This window comes from Lipotes vexillifer, unplaced genomic scaffold (assembly GCF_000442215.2).
Source record: "Lipotes vexillifer unplaced genomic scaffold, Lipotes_vexillifer_v1.1 scaffold83, whole genome shotgun sequence".
Taxonomy (NCBI): domain Eukaryota; kingdom Metazoa; phylum Chordata; class Mammalia; order Artiodactyla; family Lipotidae; genus Lipotes; species Lipotes vexillifer.
The window spans coordinates 3,119,824-3,134,606 of record NW_006799780.1 but is presented as its reverse complement, the minus strand read 5'-3'; the positions used below and the strand labels follow the sequence as shown (position 1 = coordinate 3,134,606).

The 14,783-nt window shown below is 41.8% G+C and overlaps 1 protein-coding gene across 1 annotated transcript in view; it reads left to right on the top strand.

The window, feature by feature from the left end:
- SERINC5 (serine incorporator 5) overlaps window positions 1-14,783 on the top strand; it is a 67,255-nt gene that overhangs the window by 34,722 nt on the left and 17,750 nt on the right. The window contains exons 3-6 of the mRNA XM_007471984.1: window positions 6,081-6,259; window positions 6,724-6,806; window positions 8,239-8,332; window positions 14,421-14,632. Coding sequence (XP_007472046.1) covers window positions 6,081-6,259; window positions 6,724-6,806; window positions 8,239-8,332; window positions 14,421-14,632 — 568 coding nt within the window. The remainder of the gene's footprint in view (window positions 1-6,080; window positions 6,260-6,723; window positions 6,807-8,238; window positions 8,333-14,420; window positions 14,633-14,783) is intronic.

The following is a 14,783-nucleotide window of genomic DNA, read 5'->3' as shown; positions in this document are numbered from 1 at the left end:
CCATCCTGAACCCGCTCTTCTGTGATTCCTATCCACTGCTGGGCTGCCATCAAACCAACTGCCAAGCTGGGAACTGGGAATCTTAGTTCTGGGCTCCTCTGCCTTTCTTCCTAGGCCGCATCAAATCAGCACACGGGACCTGTCTATTCCACGGCCCCAATCCCCACTGCCATTGCCTAATTGAAGATTTATATGAGTTTTCGCTGGGATTAACTCTTATCTCTCCTTCAAGATTAGTAACTGGCGTGATTCTTGCTGTACATTCTGCCTTCATGTTACCTTAATTCCCTGAGCAGATCGACATTAGCTGTCGCCTGCTTCCCTTCTGAGGAAGAGCCCTTCGTGCCATCATTATTAGTCAGTTCTCTGCAAGTTGTCTTGTTTGGGTTGAAAGCTTATTATTTAAAGTTTGGTTGGAGTTTTTTTCTAACTGTCTAATCATATTTGGGGTGGTTTGATCCTGACGAAATGCTCATGGTAGAGGAGAAGCTATGAGCACCAGTGCCGTCTCTGTCTTGCATGCTTCCGAGATTCTGGGGAGTTACTGTTTGGGGATGTTAAGTTCCTGATGGCAGAGGTGGCGGGGTCAAATAAAACCAGGCTCGGTGAAATTTTAGTTCTCCTTATGGCTTTTAATAATGACACAATGTAGACTTTTCTTGTAAAAATATCTAGAAACCCCGAACAAAAGAGATGTGAGATTGTTACTGTTTTTCAAAATAGCCCCTCCCCCCAAAAAAAGGGCCTCAAAGGTAATAATTTACAGAGAAATGAGCCTTGGTTGCTAGAGGCCGTTGAGGGGAGGATGGAAGCGGATCTTAATGGTCCCTGTTTCACAGCTCCTGTCCGTGGGTGGGTAACAGACGGGCATCACTCTCATGGACACTGGAGTTTTTCCACAGACAAAAAGAAATTGTCTTAGAAAGTTTGAAAATAAGTGGAATATCAAAAAGGGGAGAGGGTCTCGATTCTGAAATTCATTTCAAGTAAGAGATACTAAACAGAACCTACAGATATGGTTCTTCTAGGTTTTATGGTATCACTCCTGCTCAGCTGCCCAAAGCTTTCTCTGCAGCTTGGTTTCATTCAATGCCCTAAAAATTTGATGTAATGGAATGTAAGACTCATTCGCTTTGCTAATAGGCCATTTTCTCATCTCTCCCAAATAATATTTTAATATTACAGGAACACGCCGCTCCTTTTCCTCTTCATTTCTGTAAGAAACACTCCCAAATTCTATACTTTATTTCTAAGTTTGCAGCATGTGGGCCCCTGGCCAGCTAGACCTGTAAGCCTTTCTATAGCTCTTCTATTGTTTGTTTATATTTATCTACCTGAGATTGAAATTGTTGTGGAGGCATAGCTAGCCTCTCTTCTATATAGATGAGTTATGGGGATTTTCTAGCTTCCATCTCTTTGAGCTTAATACTTGTGTTGATGTTTCAAAATGTCTTCCCTGATTTGGGAGTTCAGACATGTTTTCTTTTGGGTGGCAACTAGGTCTCTGAAAGATAGGTAGTGAGCACTGTTTTTTAGAACTCAATTCTTATACAGGCATACCTTGTTTTGTTTTGTTGTCCTTTATTGCACTTCGCAAATACTGCGTTTTTTACCAATTAAGGGTTTGTGGGAATGCTGCATCTAGCAAGTCTGTTTGTGCCATTTTCTCAACAGCATTGTTCACTTCATGTCTCTATGTCACACTTTGGTAATTCTCGTGGTATTTCAAACTTTTTCATTATTATTATATTTGTTATGTGATCAGTGATCTTTGATGTTACTGCCATGACTCACTGAAGGCTCAGATGATGGTTAGTGTTCTTTTAGCAATAAAATATTTTAATACACTGCTTTTTTTTTTTTAAAGAAAAACACATAGTGCCATTGCACACTAAATAGACTGCAGTGTAGTGTAACCATAATTTTTATATGCAGTGGGAAACCAAAAGATTTGTGTGACTCGCTTTATTGAGACATTTGCTTTATTGCAGTGGTCTGGAGCTGAACCCTCAATATCTCTGATGTATGCCTATATATATGTGCCAAGGAAGGATTCACCTTATTGAAAGTTACCCGGTACGGTTGTCTGTTGGTATCTGTGGGGGATTGGTTCCAGGACGCTGTCGGATACCAAAATCCACCAATGCTCAAGTACCTTATATAAAATGACATTGTATATTACTTAGGCACATACTCTTATATTCTTTAAATCATCGCTAGATTATTTATAATATCTAATACTATATAGATAGTTACTGGTACATGACAAATTCAAGTTTCACTTTTTGGAACTTCCTGAAAAATAAAAAAAATTTTTAAATATTTTCCATTTGTGGTTAGTTGAATCCACAGATGCAGAACTGGCAGATATGGGGGTCCAACTGTAACTTTCAATATGAATCCTTTGTAAAGTGAATAGAGCATCTACTGAGTTCTAAGATGAACGTTCATCTCCCCCCATGTTTAAATCAGAATGCATCAACCAATCAGGGGTTGATGTAATGTGCCTAACTCCCTCTCCGAGAAGTTCTTTTTATAAAATAGTACCTTAGAGTTAAGGAAGTTTACTTAATGGCTACTATGGATTAGGGACTGTGATGAGCACTTTCTGCAACGATTCACTGATTTAATTCTCAGGGTTGGAAGTCCATGTGAGCTTTTTATTCTTCCTGATAATTTGTGGCTCTGAGTTTGGTTGCTTGAGGCTTGTGGGGAAACCCTTGCCCTTGGGTCTGTACAGAACCAACACAGATGTAGTGTCCTTGGATGCCCAGAACCAGACATAAGAGGTAACACCCTTAGCAGGCCTGTCTCCTCTACCCCACTGTGTGGAATCTGTGTGTAATGTATGTTTTCTTTTTCTAAAACCGGGATGGAGCTTGGAACAGCAAATATTTAATCAGAGCAGATTCCCCTCGCTAAATCCTGCCAGCTTGTTCAACTCGGAGATTCTTTGCCTAAAAATATTCACCACGTACTGAAGGCTAAATGACTAAGTCACCCACAGAGCATAAAGCAGGTCTTCGTATTTGGAGCAGGGGGTTGTTTGCCTACTGATATTTTAGATGAAGTATGCAGTGCCACATACTCGCCCTTTGATGAGCCTAAGGGCCTCTGGCGGTAAACAAGGGTTTTAGGGGAGGGGGGATTTGTGGGGGATGGTAGGGTAGGCGTTCAGGCCTGCTGGCAGTAGCATTCTTGAACTGATCTGAGAAGAAGAGAGAAGTGGGTGTGGGGTAGGGAGGTGGAAAAGAGTCTAATCGGGAATGATGGGCTGGTGTAGACGAAAGGGATGCTGCCATGCACGTGTTACAGTGGAAGTGAGGGCGGTGGTGTGCAGCAGGGATTAGCTTTGCTGATAGAGTGGGACACGGAAGGGAGGGAAAAGAAGAGTTCCATGAATATTGCAGAACGGTATGAACAAAACCGGAGTGAGGTGGCATGGCGCCTCCTTTTACAGATTTAACGCAGTGTTACCTCCTTATTATCGGTACCACTCATACGGGTGCAGCTTTTGTTTCCTGCTAGAGGCTCTGAAACGTTCACTTGTGTGGCGTCCCCCGTTACTTCAGTATATGAGGATCTTAACCATGTGAGTTTACTCAGTCACTGTGAAACACTGCTAAAAATTCAAGGTCCTTCAGAAGGCCCTTCCTGACTTCTCATTACCTGTGTGAGGGCACTTCCTGTATCCTGTATCCTTGTCGCTATACTGAAGCAATTTCCAGACCAGCCGTTCTCACTGGGGTGCTCCAAGGCGCTTCCAACCCTATATGTTTTTTGTTTTTTGGGTTTTTTAAATTATTTTTTTTCAGCCCTATATGTTAAAAGCAAACTCCCGATCTGTTCTTTTCAGTTCCACTCTTTGTCCTCTGCCAACCCTACTCCCCCATCACCCCAAACAGCTTTAAAAAAGCAGAAGAGAACCCTCCCCCCGTCCTTCACTTTCTCGCCATCCCTACAGTCCTGCCAACTATGACTTCTAGCCATAGAATTTCTGTTTTCTCTGCTAGTAGTTTACCTTCTTTGACTGTTATCTGGACTGTTAATCCAGTGGCCCTCTAATTTATCCTCCTGCCTCGAACCTGTCCCTTTCCCATATGTTCTCCACTTTGCAGCCAAAGGCATTCCAGCTTAAATAGTTGTTTCCCTTACAGGGTGGGAGCCAGACTCCTTAACATGGCATATACACCTGGCCCTTCCCCGCAAGACCCTGCCTTCTTCTGAGCTTCATCTCTTGCTAAGGAATGCTTTTTTAGCATAAATATGTCCCAGGCAATATTTAGTCTAAGTATGTCCCAAGTGGTGTTATATTAAAAAATTAGTTATTATTTATCCACAATTTAAATTTAACTAGACATTCTGTATTTTATTAGGCTTAGTATTTTACCTGGCTTGGTCAAAAATATAGTAGTGTCTCTCTTTATGCATTTATTTCTTGCTCTGATCAAAAAGAAATTGGAGTTGCAGGAACTTGCTGACTGCAAAATATTTGGCATTTCTTTATGAAATCTTTTTTTTTTTTTTGGCTGTGCCGCGTAGCATGCAGGATCTTAGTTCCCCAACCAGGACTCATACCTGTGTCCCCTGCAGTGGAAGTGCGGAGCATAACCCCTGGACCGCCAGGGAAGTCCCATGAAATCTTTTATAGCTATTCATGGAAATGGAGCTATGCTAATAGGGTCTCAGTATTAATGCTTTTTTGCCTGAGACACTAATTTTGAAAAACGTGCTTTGTTTGGAAAAGCATGTTTGAGATTCATGTGTAGTAATGATTGCAGCTCTTTTCTGAGGGAGGGAACCCTCGTGGAGGAAGATGAACTGCAATTAAATGTAGTCTTCCTTCTGTTTATGGAAATCTTAATAACCTCCACTGTTGTTGTTTCTTTAGGATATTTTCTGGAGAAGAAACTAAATTATCATGCTTCAGTTTTACCTCTAGTTTTATGTCATTGTTGTCCTGTTTTGTTTTGTTTTTTTCTTGTGAGTAAAGGCTGTAATGTGATTTTCAACTTATTTTCTGTTCTAAAGAGTGTTCAGCTTTGATGTTGGTAAGAAGCAAGTTTTTTTTTTTTAACACTGACTAAATCTTTATTTTCTGACATTATTAGAAACGTGCTGCTTGTTCTCATAATGTAAGATTTTAATTATTCTGATAATGTAAGTGGGTTTTACATTAAAACCTTCTAATTGTACTAGAATAAACCATTATCAACATTTATCAGAAGATTAAGGTCCATAAATAAAGAGCTCCAGTGGATCAAGAAAAAAAATCCAATTAACTGCCAATTCACAGAGAATAATACAAATGGCCATAAATTTAAGAAAAGGTGAACCTTACTAGTAATGAGGAAGACGGACATTAAAACAAGATAGCGGTTTTTAACCTTTAAATTTGGTGCTCAGGTTGGGAATGTGAGCAGTCTCAAATATTACTGGTAGGATGAAAAGGCAGACTTTAAAAGTGTGATTTGACTTTATCTCTTGAAATTTTAAAATGTAGATAATACTTGACCCACTGATTTCATTTCCAGGTCAGGAGCTTATCCTATATAAATAATGGCATATGTGCAATTATTCTCCATATTTATGCATTTCAAGAAAAATATACCTGTGGGACTTCCCTGGTGGTCCAGTGGGTAAGTCTCCGAGCTCCCAATGCAGGAGGCCTGGGTTCGATCCCTGGTTGGGGAACTAGATACCACAGGCCGCAACTAAGACATCTGCAGGCCGCAACGATAGATTCCGCACGTCTAAGACTGGCGCAGCAAAAATGAATGAATGAATAAAGAAAAATATACCTGTGTATTATAAGTATCATTTTTTAAAACTCTGATGCTGGATTTCAGAATTCCTTAGGAGTAAGTGGAGGTGGAGTGGTATGTTATGAGCACTATATTTTTAAGGAAGATTCAGAGAAAGAAAGAGGTCTTTGGAAGAGAGACTTTCTTCTCAGTCTTAATTTCTCTCTGCACATGGTGTATTTCACATTGGATTTTGACTTGTAGGCTGAAAGAACACTCCACTGGTAGCCCTTCTTTTCCTAGTTTTAACAAATTACTTTTTCTCTTTTTCTTCAGATCCCTTTTTTCGAAGATATCTGTAAAGGCATTAAAGCTGGCGACACCTGTGAGAAGCTGGTGGGGTATTCTGCAGTATATAGAGTCTGTTTTGGAATGGCCTGTTTCTTCTTTATATTCTGCCTCCTGACCTTGAAAATCAACAACAGTAAAAGTTGTAGAGCCTATATTCACAATGGGTGAGTCTTTGTGGGGATCCTTTCACCCTTCCTTATATTCAGAGCAACGTTCCAGGACCCCTTCCACTCTTCAGACCCTCTGACTGCTTTCCTCTAGTTGAAATTGTTGACACTGATTTTAGGGAAGGTGGAACTTATACTTACCACACAGTGGCCTAAGAACTGGAATCCTATTTGTAACACCTGGTACCATAATGAGAAATGCATTGGAGATAAGAGTTTATTTCTTGGACCAAGAGCTTCCCCCAGGTCACTTCCACCCCTGCAACAAAATGGTCTTGCACAATCAGAGGCCACACTGAAGTGTGTCTAATTATGGGAAAAGGCAGTCTCCAGTCACTTAATTACTTCCCCTCCATTTGGAGAGGACAGAATTGTGAATTGACACGGTTACCTCTGAGAGGTCTTTTGTCCTTCCTTGACTATCATTTAAATACATTTCCTTTTTTTCTCTTCCCCTCCAGCTTTTGGTTCTTTAAACTTCTGCTGTTGGGGGCCATGTGCTCAGGAGCCTTCTTCATTCCAGATCAGGAGACCTTTCTAAATGGTACAAATGGGGTATGGGGGGTATCTATTTATTGTGTTTTTATTCACTTCGTAAGACTGTTGGAAAGCGTAGTCCAGGGTGCCTTTGATATTGTAGGTTACTAACTTTCTTGTAGCTTAAAAAAAAAAAAAAATCCTGCCTCAGCTGCCCACACTTCACCCACCCTCTGTACTTCCTCCCCACCCCCCACTTCTCCCTTCCTGGGAGGGGTGAGAGGACCTTTAGTTACTCTGCCGGTTGAAGAATTGAAATTAAGGTTATTAGCCTGAAGGAAAAATGAAGCGCTTAAAACTTGTTTGCAAACTAGTTTATCATGTCAGCGTGACCCAGGGAGACCTTGTTCTTTCTGAGCACTGCACACAAACCCAAGTCTTCTTAGCAGCTTTAAATCTGCTTGTAGCTATAATGGGGTAAGAAAGGCATCCTTCAGACTATTTCTAAACTTGCCTTATGTGAAACTGTATACACTGAATTATATTCCTTATCAATAGAACCTACCAAAGTGATTTAATATAATGCATTCAATCATAGCTGAAACAAGGGTCCTTTCTTCATATGAGGTAGGGAGGAGAAAAAAAGCCTGAGTTTTAGAGGTTCAGAACACTGTTCAGACCCAAATGGATTCACTTTCCTTATTAAGATAGTAAAAATATTCACATTGTGAATAAGGAACAGCCATAGTCCCTCAAATAGCCACATATCAGGCTCCAGCTAGTTTCTTAGGGTCATACCGGTTTTATGTACTCCTTAAGGAAGTTGTATCCAAGTTGTCTTTTTACCTAAAATACTGGTAACTAGTTTTCTATTCTCCACAGAGGTCCTTGTATATAATAGAATAATATACTTAGAATGGGACGGGACCTAGCTGTCCATCCTTTAGAACAGCTCAGTTGTATTATAGACAACCCAGAGAAGTGATGCGCTTCTCCAAGGTTTGGGCTTCTCTGTGGCCGAGCCAGAAGTAGAACCTGAGTCCGTAGCCCCCATTTGAACCTCATTTCCTCACTGGACATTGGTGGGTCTCTATCCGGTAAAATTTGAATCCTTGGTTTTTCTGGCATTGTGTGATTTTACTTTTAAATTGAGGGTCATTGTTGATTTTATGAATTACTGCATCTGTTAGGATATCTGGCATTTATTTATAGCATGGAGGTGAGGCTTGGATGCTGTGGTGCCAGATTGCCTGTGTTCACATCCCAGCCCCGCCCTTTACTGGCTGTGGGACCTTGTCAACTTACGTGTAGACTCTCAGTTTTTCTCATCTGTAAAGTGGGTCTAATAGTAGTACCCACCTTGTAGGGTTGTGTGGGAATTAAATGTGTTACTGGTACAGGGAGCCTGCAGTAAAAATTAACTGTTAGTCATTACTCTCATTTGAGTTAAACACTTGGGACAGTCACCTCATCTCCTTTCGGACGGTCTTCTTTTGCAGCCTGGCGCTATGTGGGAGCCATCGGAGGCTTCCTGTTCATAGGCATCCAGCTCCTCTTACTTGTGGAGTTTGCACATAAATGGAACAAGAACTGGTATGTGCCTTTATGGAGAGCTTCCACGTGAACTCACTCTCTGACTCAGAGAAAGTGCCCATTGTTGACAGAAGCTCTACCCCGAGTTGTATTGCCAGGGATTAGCAGCCTGCTTACACCAAAAACAATTTTTGCTTGTTCTCTTCCTTCCCTCCTGCTCTTTGGACCTCTTCATTTACTCCTCTCCCATACTGTTTTTCTCACCTTTCTACTTTTCCTTTTTCCACTTCATTTCTTTTCACTCTTTGGCTCTCTTTTCCCTGTACCCTCTCATTTGGGCTCTAAGACTTAGCCACACTCAACCCCACTGCTGGCACCTCGCAGCCCCTGCTCCGTGCTTGCGTTAGTGGCTGAAAATTTGGGTAGGCTTTATCTTAGGCTCCCATCCTTAGGAGATTAAAAAGGAAAAAGTACTTTGGAGCTGGAGGTTCATTTTCTGCAAAGAATATTCAATGAAACAGTGCTTTTCTTTTTAAAAAAATTTTTGTTCCTTCTCAACTGCCTAAGAGGGGAAGGGCCCCTTCATTAGGGAGATCTGTTGTTCTACCTTAGAAAGCCTCCCCGACTTTAAAAAAAAATACAGACCCTTTTTAAGTGCCTTGAAAATAGAATTCACATCCTAGAATACATGGGGAATGCCAAACTATTAATGGCTCGTTTTATTTCTTGCTGAGCCACACTGAGGAAGTGACAGCTAGACAGGGGTCCAGCTCCTTCGGTGCTAAGGCCAGGTTGACTCTCTTTGTGACTCTGGGCAAAGCACTGAAGTGCTCTGTCTTACTTTACTTATAAAATATGAATGAAAATAACTGCCTGCTATATCCAGTAAGGCTTTTGTAATTTTGTAGATTTTGTAGGCATCATGTTATTTTGTACTGTTTGGATGGATATCTGAAAGTTCTATATGAATGTGAATTTTATTTTTTATTTTGGACAAAACAAAATATACTGTCCAAATTCTCTCAAAACACTTTTCATTCTGATTATATTCCTCAGCTTGGTAGTAGTAGTTGTTTTGTTTTGGTCTTGTTTTTTTGAAAATCGAATCATGAGATGCCTGAGTGAAAAGATAGGTTAAACATTTTATTATTTGGTAAATATTGGAGTAAGCACCCAAATACCAATTTAAAAATGTTTGCAGCACGTTGAATAGTCATACAGGTAGCACTACAGGCATGTTTTGGTATTTTTTCAAATCTTTATTTTTGTGGGGGGGGGGGGGCCGCGCTGCGCAGCATGTGGGAAACTTAGCTCCCTGACCCGGGATTGAGCCCGCGCCCCCTGCATTGGAAGTGTAGAGTCATAACCACTGGACTGCCGTGGAACTCCCCTCAAATCTTAATCTCTATGATAATACAGATTTCTAGGTCTGAGTATATATATAAGTTTATTATTGCATGCTGTCCTGCATTTTGAGTCATCCCTGAAACCTAGTATGTTTGGGGCTTCTACTAGATCTTGTTTCGAGGCAGCAAAGTTTTCCTAAAGATAAGTCAAATGGTTGACTATAGTTTTATGTGACCCTGTTCTCAGTTATGCAGAAGAAATATGCACAATAAGTTGGAAATGCATTTTAATTGATTAAATAACATTCTTTCCATTGATGATGATTCTTTTTTTTGCGGGGGGCGCGGCGCTGTATCATGTGGCTTGTGGGATTTTAGTTCCCAGACCAGGGATCAAACCCGGGCCCTTGGCAGTAAAAACGTGGAATCCTAACCACTGGACTACCAGGGAATTCCCTGGTGATTCTTATGTACTTTCATTCTGAATTTTTTATTTGACCAAAGGAATGCATCACCCTATGTTTTTTCTAAAATTTTTAGAAATAAACTTCGAGGAAGTTATGATAAAATACTAATAACTTTGATACTGAGTGCCTGACTTGCCCATTAAATAGTATGCTTCCTTGAGAATACTTGTGCTTTACTCTGACTTTAATGTTTTGATTGATTCTGAAGCCATTTTCTGGGACTAATTATCGATGCCAAGTTTTAACGGGCATTTTGGAAGAGTTTGATTGCTTTAAAAACTTTCCAGAAACCAGCCAATAGGAATGGCTTAAGAGCTTTGCAACGATTGATGTTGCTGTTGTCCCAGCTTTGAGGCCAGTGTCCCAGCAAAATCTCTTTTGTCCACATACTCACAGCTGGTTGGTCTGCCTAAAATTAGGATTAAGCTAGGAAACGTACAAGAATTGTTATTTTTATGTAGATTTATCTAATTTAGTTTTTTTGGGTGTGTTTTTTAACAGAGATTCTTGCTTACAAGGTTAGTCTAGAAAATATAATGCTTGTATCACTCTTCATGGAACAACCAAAATTTTTCTTCCCTTTTCCTTTCTTTTTTTCTCCTTTTGTAAAGATCTTGAGAAGGAGAAGACTCCAAAGGCAGTAGGATAGAAAGGCCATGGGCCTGGACACAAATGCTGCAGATTTTAATGCCCCTGGCTCTCTGGCTGTTTTACTTGAGGCATATGACTTGGCCTCTCTGACCTCATTTTTTTTTTACCTGAAAAATGTTGTGGTTGGGTGACGTTTAATGTGTTTTGTTCTTTGGTTAAAAGGTAAGCTGGGGCATATTAAAATTTTTTTAAGAGTTTGTCCGAGCAAAAATTGATTCAAATTGGGCACCCTCCAATCCGGCAGATAGAAAGGAGCTCTGAGGAGCTGTACAAAATAAAAGACGTTTATAGGCAGCAGAGAGCAGGGACAAGGAAGTTATATTAGGCAAAAAAGCAGGTTGGTTATTGTGAGGTAACTTTCCTTCAGGGGATGCCAGGCGTCTACCAGTTAGGTGACATAACTAGTGCTGATCAGGGGATTCCTGATTGACTGGTTTAAGATTCCGTTTCTGGGAGAGCTGAAACTCTAAGTTGTGTTGGTTTGGTGATGTGGGGCTTAGCATAAGCGACTCCTTTCTAAGCCTGTTGTCTTGTTTTTGACACTTTCTAGGTCAATTTTTATAATTCGAAGCATCAGTTCTATATAAAAACTGAAATAACAAAAAGTAAACAGTATATTTAGGTGTTTCTTTTTTGGAGGGAGTTGCATTTTTTTTAAATTAATTAATTAATTTTTTTGGCTGCATTGGGTCTTTAGTTGTGGTGAGCGGGGGCTACTCTTCGTTGCGGTGCACGGGCTTCTCTTGTTGTGGAGCACGGGGTCTGGGCACACAGGCTCAGCAATTGTGGCTCATGGGCTCTACAGCACAGGCCTAGTAGTTGTGGCACATGGGCTTAGTTGCTCCGCGGCATGTGGGATCTTCCTGGACCAGGACTTGAACCCATGTCCCCTGCATTGGCAGGTGGATTCTTAACTACTGTGCCACCTGTGCCTATTTAGGTGTTTCTAATGAAGACCCATTTTCTAGATTTTATTTATTTATTTATTAGATTTTCTAGATTTTAAATTAATGTTGGGTTTTGTTTACTCCTAACCCTCACCCGAAGCCTGAGCCCAGACATCTTCCCTAACCTGATAACCTGCTTGCTTCTGTGTCCATACGCTCCTCCCCACTGCCCGGTCTTTTTCCAGTCTCCATCCAAGTGCTTCTTATTGAGCACTGATTCAAAATTTTTGGAATATTAACTATGTGCCGGGCACCAAGAGTATAAAGATAATAAGTCACAGCACTTATTTGGGGTGTCTATAGAAGATGTCATTGGGAGGACCAACTGAGTCTGAGGCAGCAGGAGTTACAGCCACTCTGCCACCATTGCTGCATCCAGTTATCCTCTAACAGTTGGCAGTCCTTGCACCAATATTCATTAAGCACCTATTATTTGCCGGGCACTCGACAGTAGGAGAGCAGCAGTGAATGCAACCGTGTCCTGCTCTGTGGAGCTTACATTCTCCTGGGGAGAGGGGGGATAGATAGTCAACTTATAATCAAGCAAATACGTACTAGGTTCAATGGTGAAAAGTGCTCTGGAGAAAAAGAAAGGGTGTGGGAGTTGGGGTGAGCAGGGCAGGGAAAGGCTTTCGTGACGAGGTGTGAGGGAGACGAAGGAAGTTGGGGAGAGCCTAAGGCAGGATCGTGCTGGCTGCTTTAAGGGGCACAGGGACATCCACTGTGGCTGGACCCCAGTGGTGAGGGAAGGGTGCAAGAGATGAAATCAGAGACAGCCCTGGGCCGGCTCATGAAGGGCTTCGGGGACCACCATGGAAGGGCACTAGAGAGATGGAATCTAATGCACATTTTAAGTTGAGAAAAGATGAGAGGGGCTTACAGGTGCAAGTAAGGAGTCTAGTGGGAGATGATCCAGGTGAGGGACGAGGTAGCTTGGAGCCACATGGTAGCAGCAGTCAGATTCTGATATAGTCTGAAGTTGGAAGCAGTGGAATTTGCTGCTGGGGATGGCATGGTGGTGCGGAGAGGAGAGGGGCAGGGAGAGCAGACAGCAGTCAAGAGCAACTGCAGTTCTTTAATCTCCCCCCACCCCCACCCCTAATGGGAAGAATGGAATTGCCATGTTCTGAGGTTGGGAAGATCACAGAAGAGCACGTTTGGGGATGGAGGTTTAAATATTGGGAAGTTAATCTGGACCTGCCAAGTTTGACATGCAGATTAGACCTCCAAGTGGAGACAGTAACAGTTGGATAATAGGAGCCTGGAGTTGAGGGGAGAGGTTGGGGTTGAAGATTTAATCTTGGGAATCTAAGCATAAATTAACTGTTAAGAAAGTCCTTCTTATAGTAATAACAGCCCAAAAGACTAGTGAGGAAACAGCTGGACCCCACCTACACACTGGTCAGCAGTGTTCACCTTTTTCTACATAATCGTCTTCTCTCCCTGTCGTCGATTACCATTTGCCTCTTTCCTTTCTCTAGTTTCATTTTCTCTTCATTTGCTTTGTGTGCCTTCCCTGTTAGAATAACTGTCGTCATAGGAGCACCTGGCTCAGTTTCAGGAATATGATGGTCATTGTCATTTTGGCCTTTCCTCCCTGTTTTCTTTGTCTCTGGCTGCAGTAACTTCATAATTGAAACATTTTAGCTGGGTTGCTTGAACACTTTCCAGCTTTGTGAAGATAGTAAGTATGTTGCTTTCTCTGTTAAGGTTTGTGAGAGTGTGGTTACAAAGGGCGATTGAATCCTAAGGCAGATGACAGTGATTCAGTCCATCCCCCTGTTGTTCTGTCCTCTTCATTTAGCATCAATAAGCCCTCTTTTCTTTGTTCTGAAGTTTCTGTAGATTGTTAAATCACTACTTATTTCTCCCATCCCTTTATTAATGTTTACATAAACCAGAGAGCACATTAACCTCCTCTTTTAGATTCTTTATTATAAATCCCATTAAAACTTTTACTCTCTTCCCGCCTGATTTTATTCTCCACCCGCCCCACCCCCCCCTTTTTTTTTTTTTTTTGGCCGTGCTTCGTGGCTTGCGGGATCTTATTTCCCCAACCAGGAATTGAACCAGGGCCCCTGGCAGTGAGAGCACTGTGCCCTAACCACTGGACCACCAGGGAGTTCCTGTCTTCACTTTTTCTAATGTCACACTTCTCCTTAATCATACCTGGCATTGTCTGGGAGAAGCAGTACTAGTCCAGATGCTCCTTTTCAGTGCAGAGACGGAAGAGCTGAGGTCAGCCAGTCTTTCTCCGGGTGAAGTGCATTTGCCTCTCTCTCCCTAAAGGGAAGATGAGTGTCAGCAGGAGCTGCTGGCAGCACTTGGCTAAGAGACTGGCACCCCCAGCCTCTGTGTTTATGGGGAAAACTCTAACTCCAGCAAAGAGCCGCTTTTTAATACTGCCAAAACCTGTCCCAGGGTAATTGACATCCAGAATGGGGAGGCTAGAATAAAGTCTGTCGTGTATTCATTTTAGTTGATGAATACACTTGAGTCAAAGATGGAATTTTTTCAGTGTTTAGAAAAAATTCTATCCTTGAGCCAAGAAGTTTTTGCATATTTACCTGTACCTTCTAGCTTCTAGTGGGTAAAATGATAGGCCTTCAGGATAACTCATTACTGTGGGCTGGGGCCTGATAGCATTAGTGAATAATGCCTGAGGGATGATAGATGCTGTCGGAGAATCAATTGACCTGTCTTCTCTCCCCTTCCTCTCCACTTCCTGGAGAAACAGGACCGCAGGCACAGCTAGCAACAAGCTGTGGTACGCCTCTCTGTCCCTGGTGACTCTCATCATGTACTCCATCGCCACGGGAGGCTTGATTTTGATGGCAGTGTTTTATACACAGAAAGATGGTTGCGTGGAAAATAAAATTCTTCTCGGGGTAAACGGAGGCCTGTGTCTGCTTATTTCAGTGGTAGCCATCTCACCCTGTGTCCAAAATCGTAAGCACAGTTTTTTTCCATTCTTCCTTATTCATATTATAAATGTCTTTGAGCAACACCCCTCCCTTTTTGGAAATTATGGTCATTCCTTAATTTACCATGGGTGGGTCAGCAATAGGAAAGGTGGGACCCCAGTGTCCCCTTCATGCCC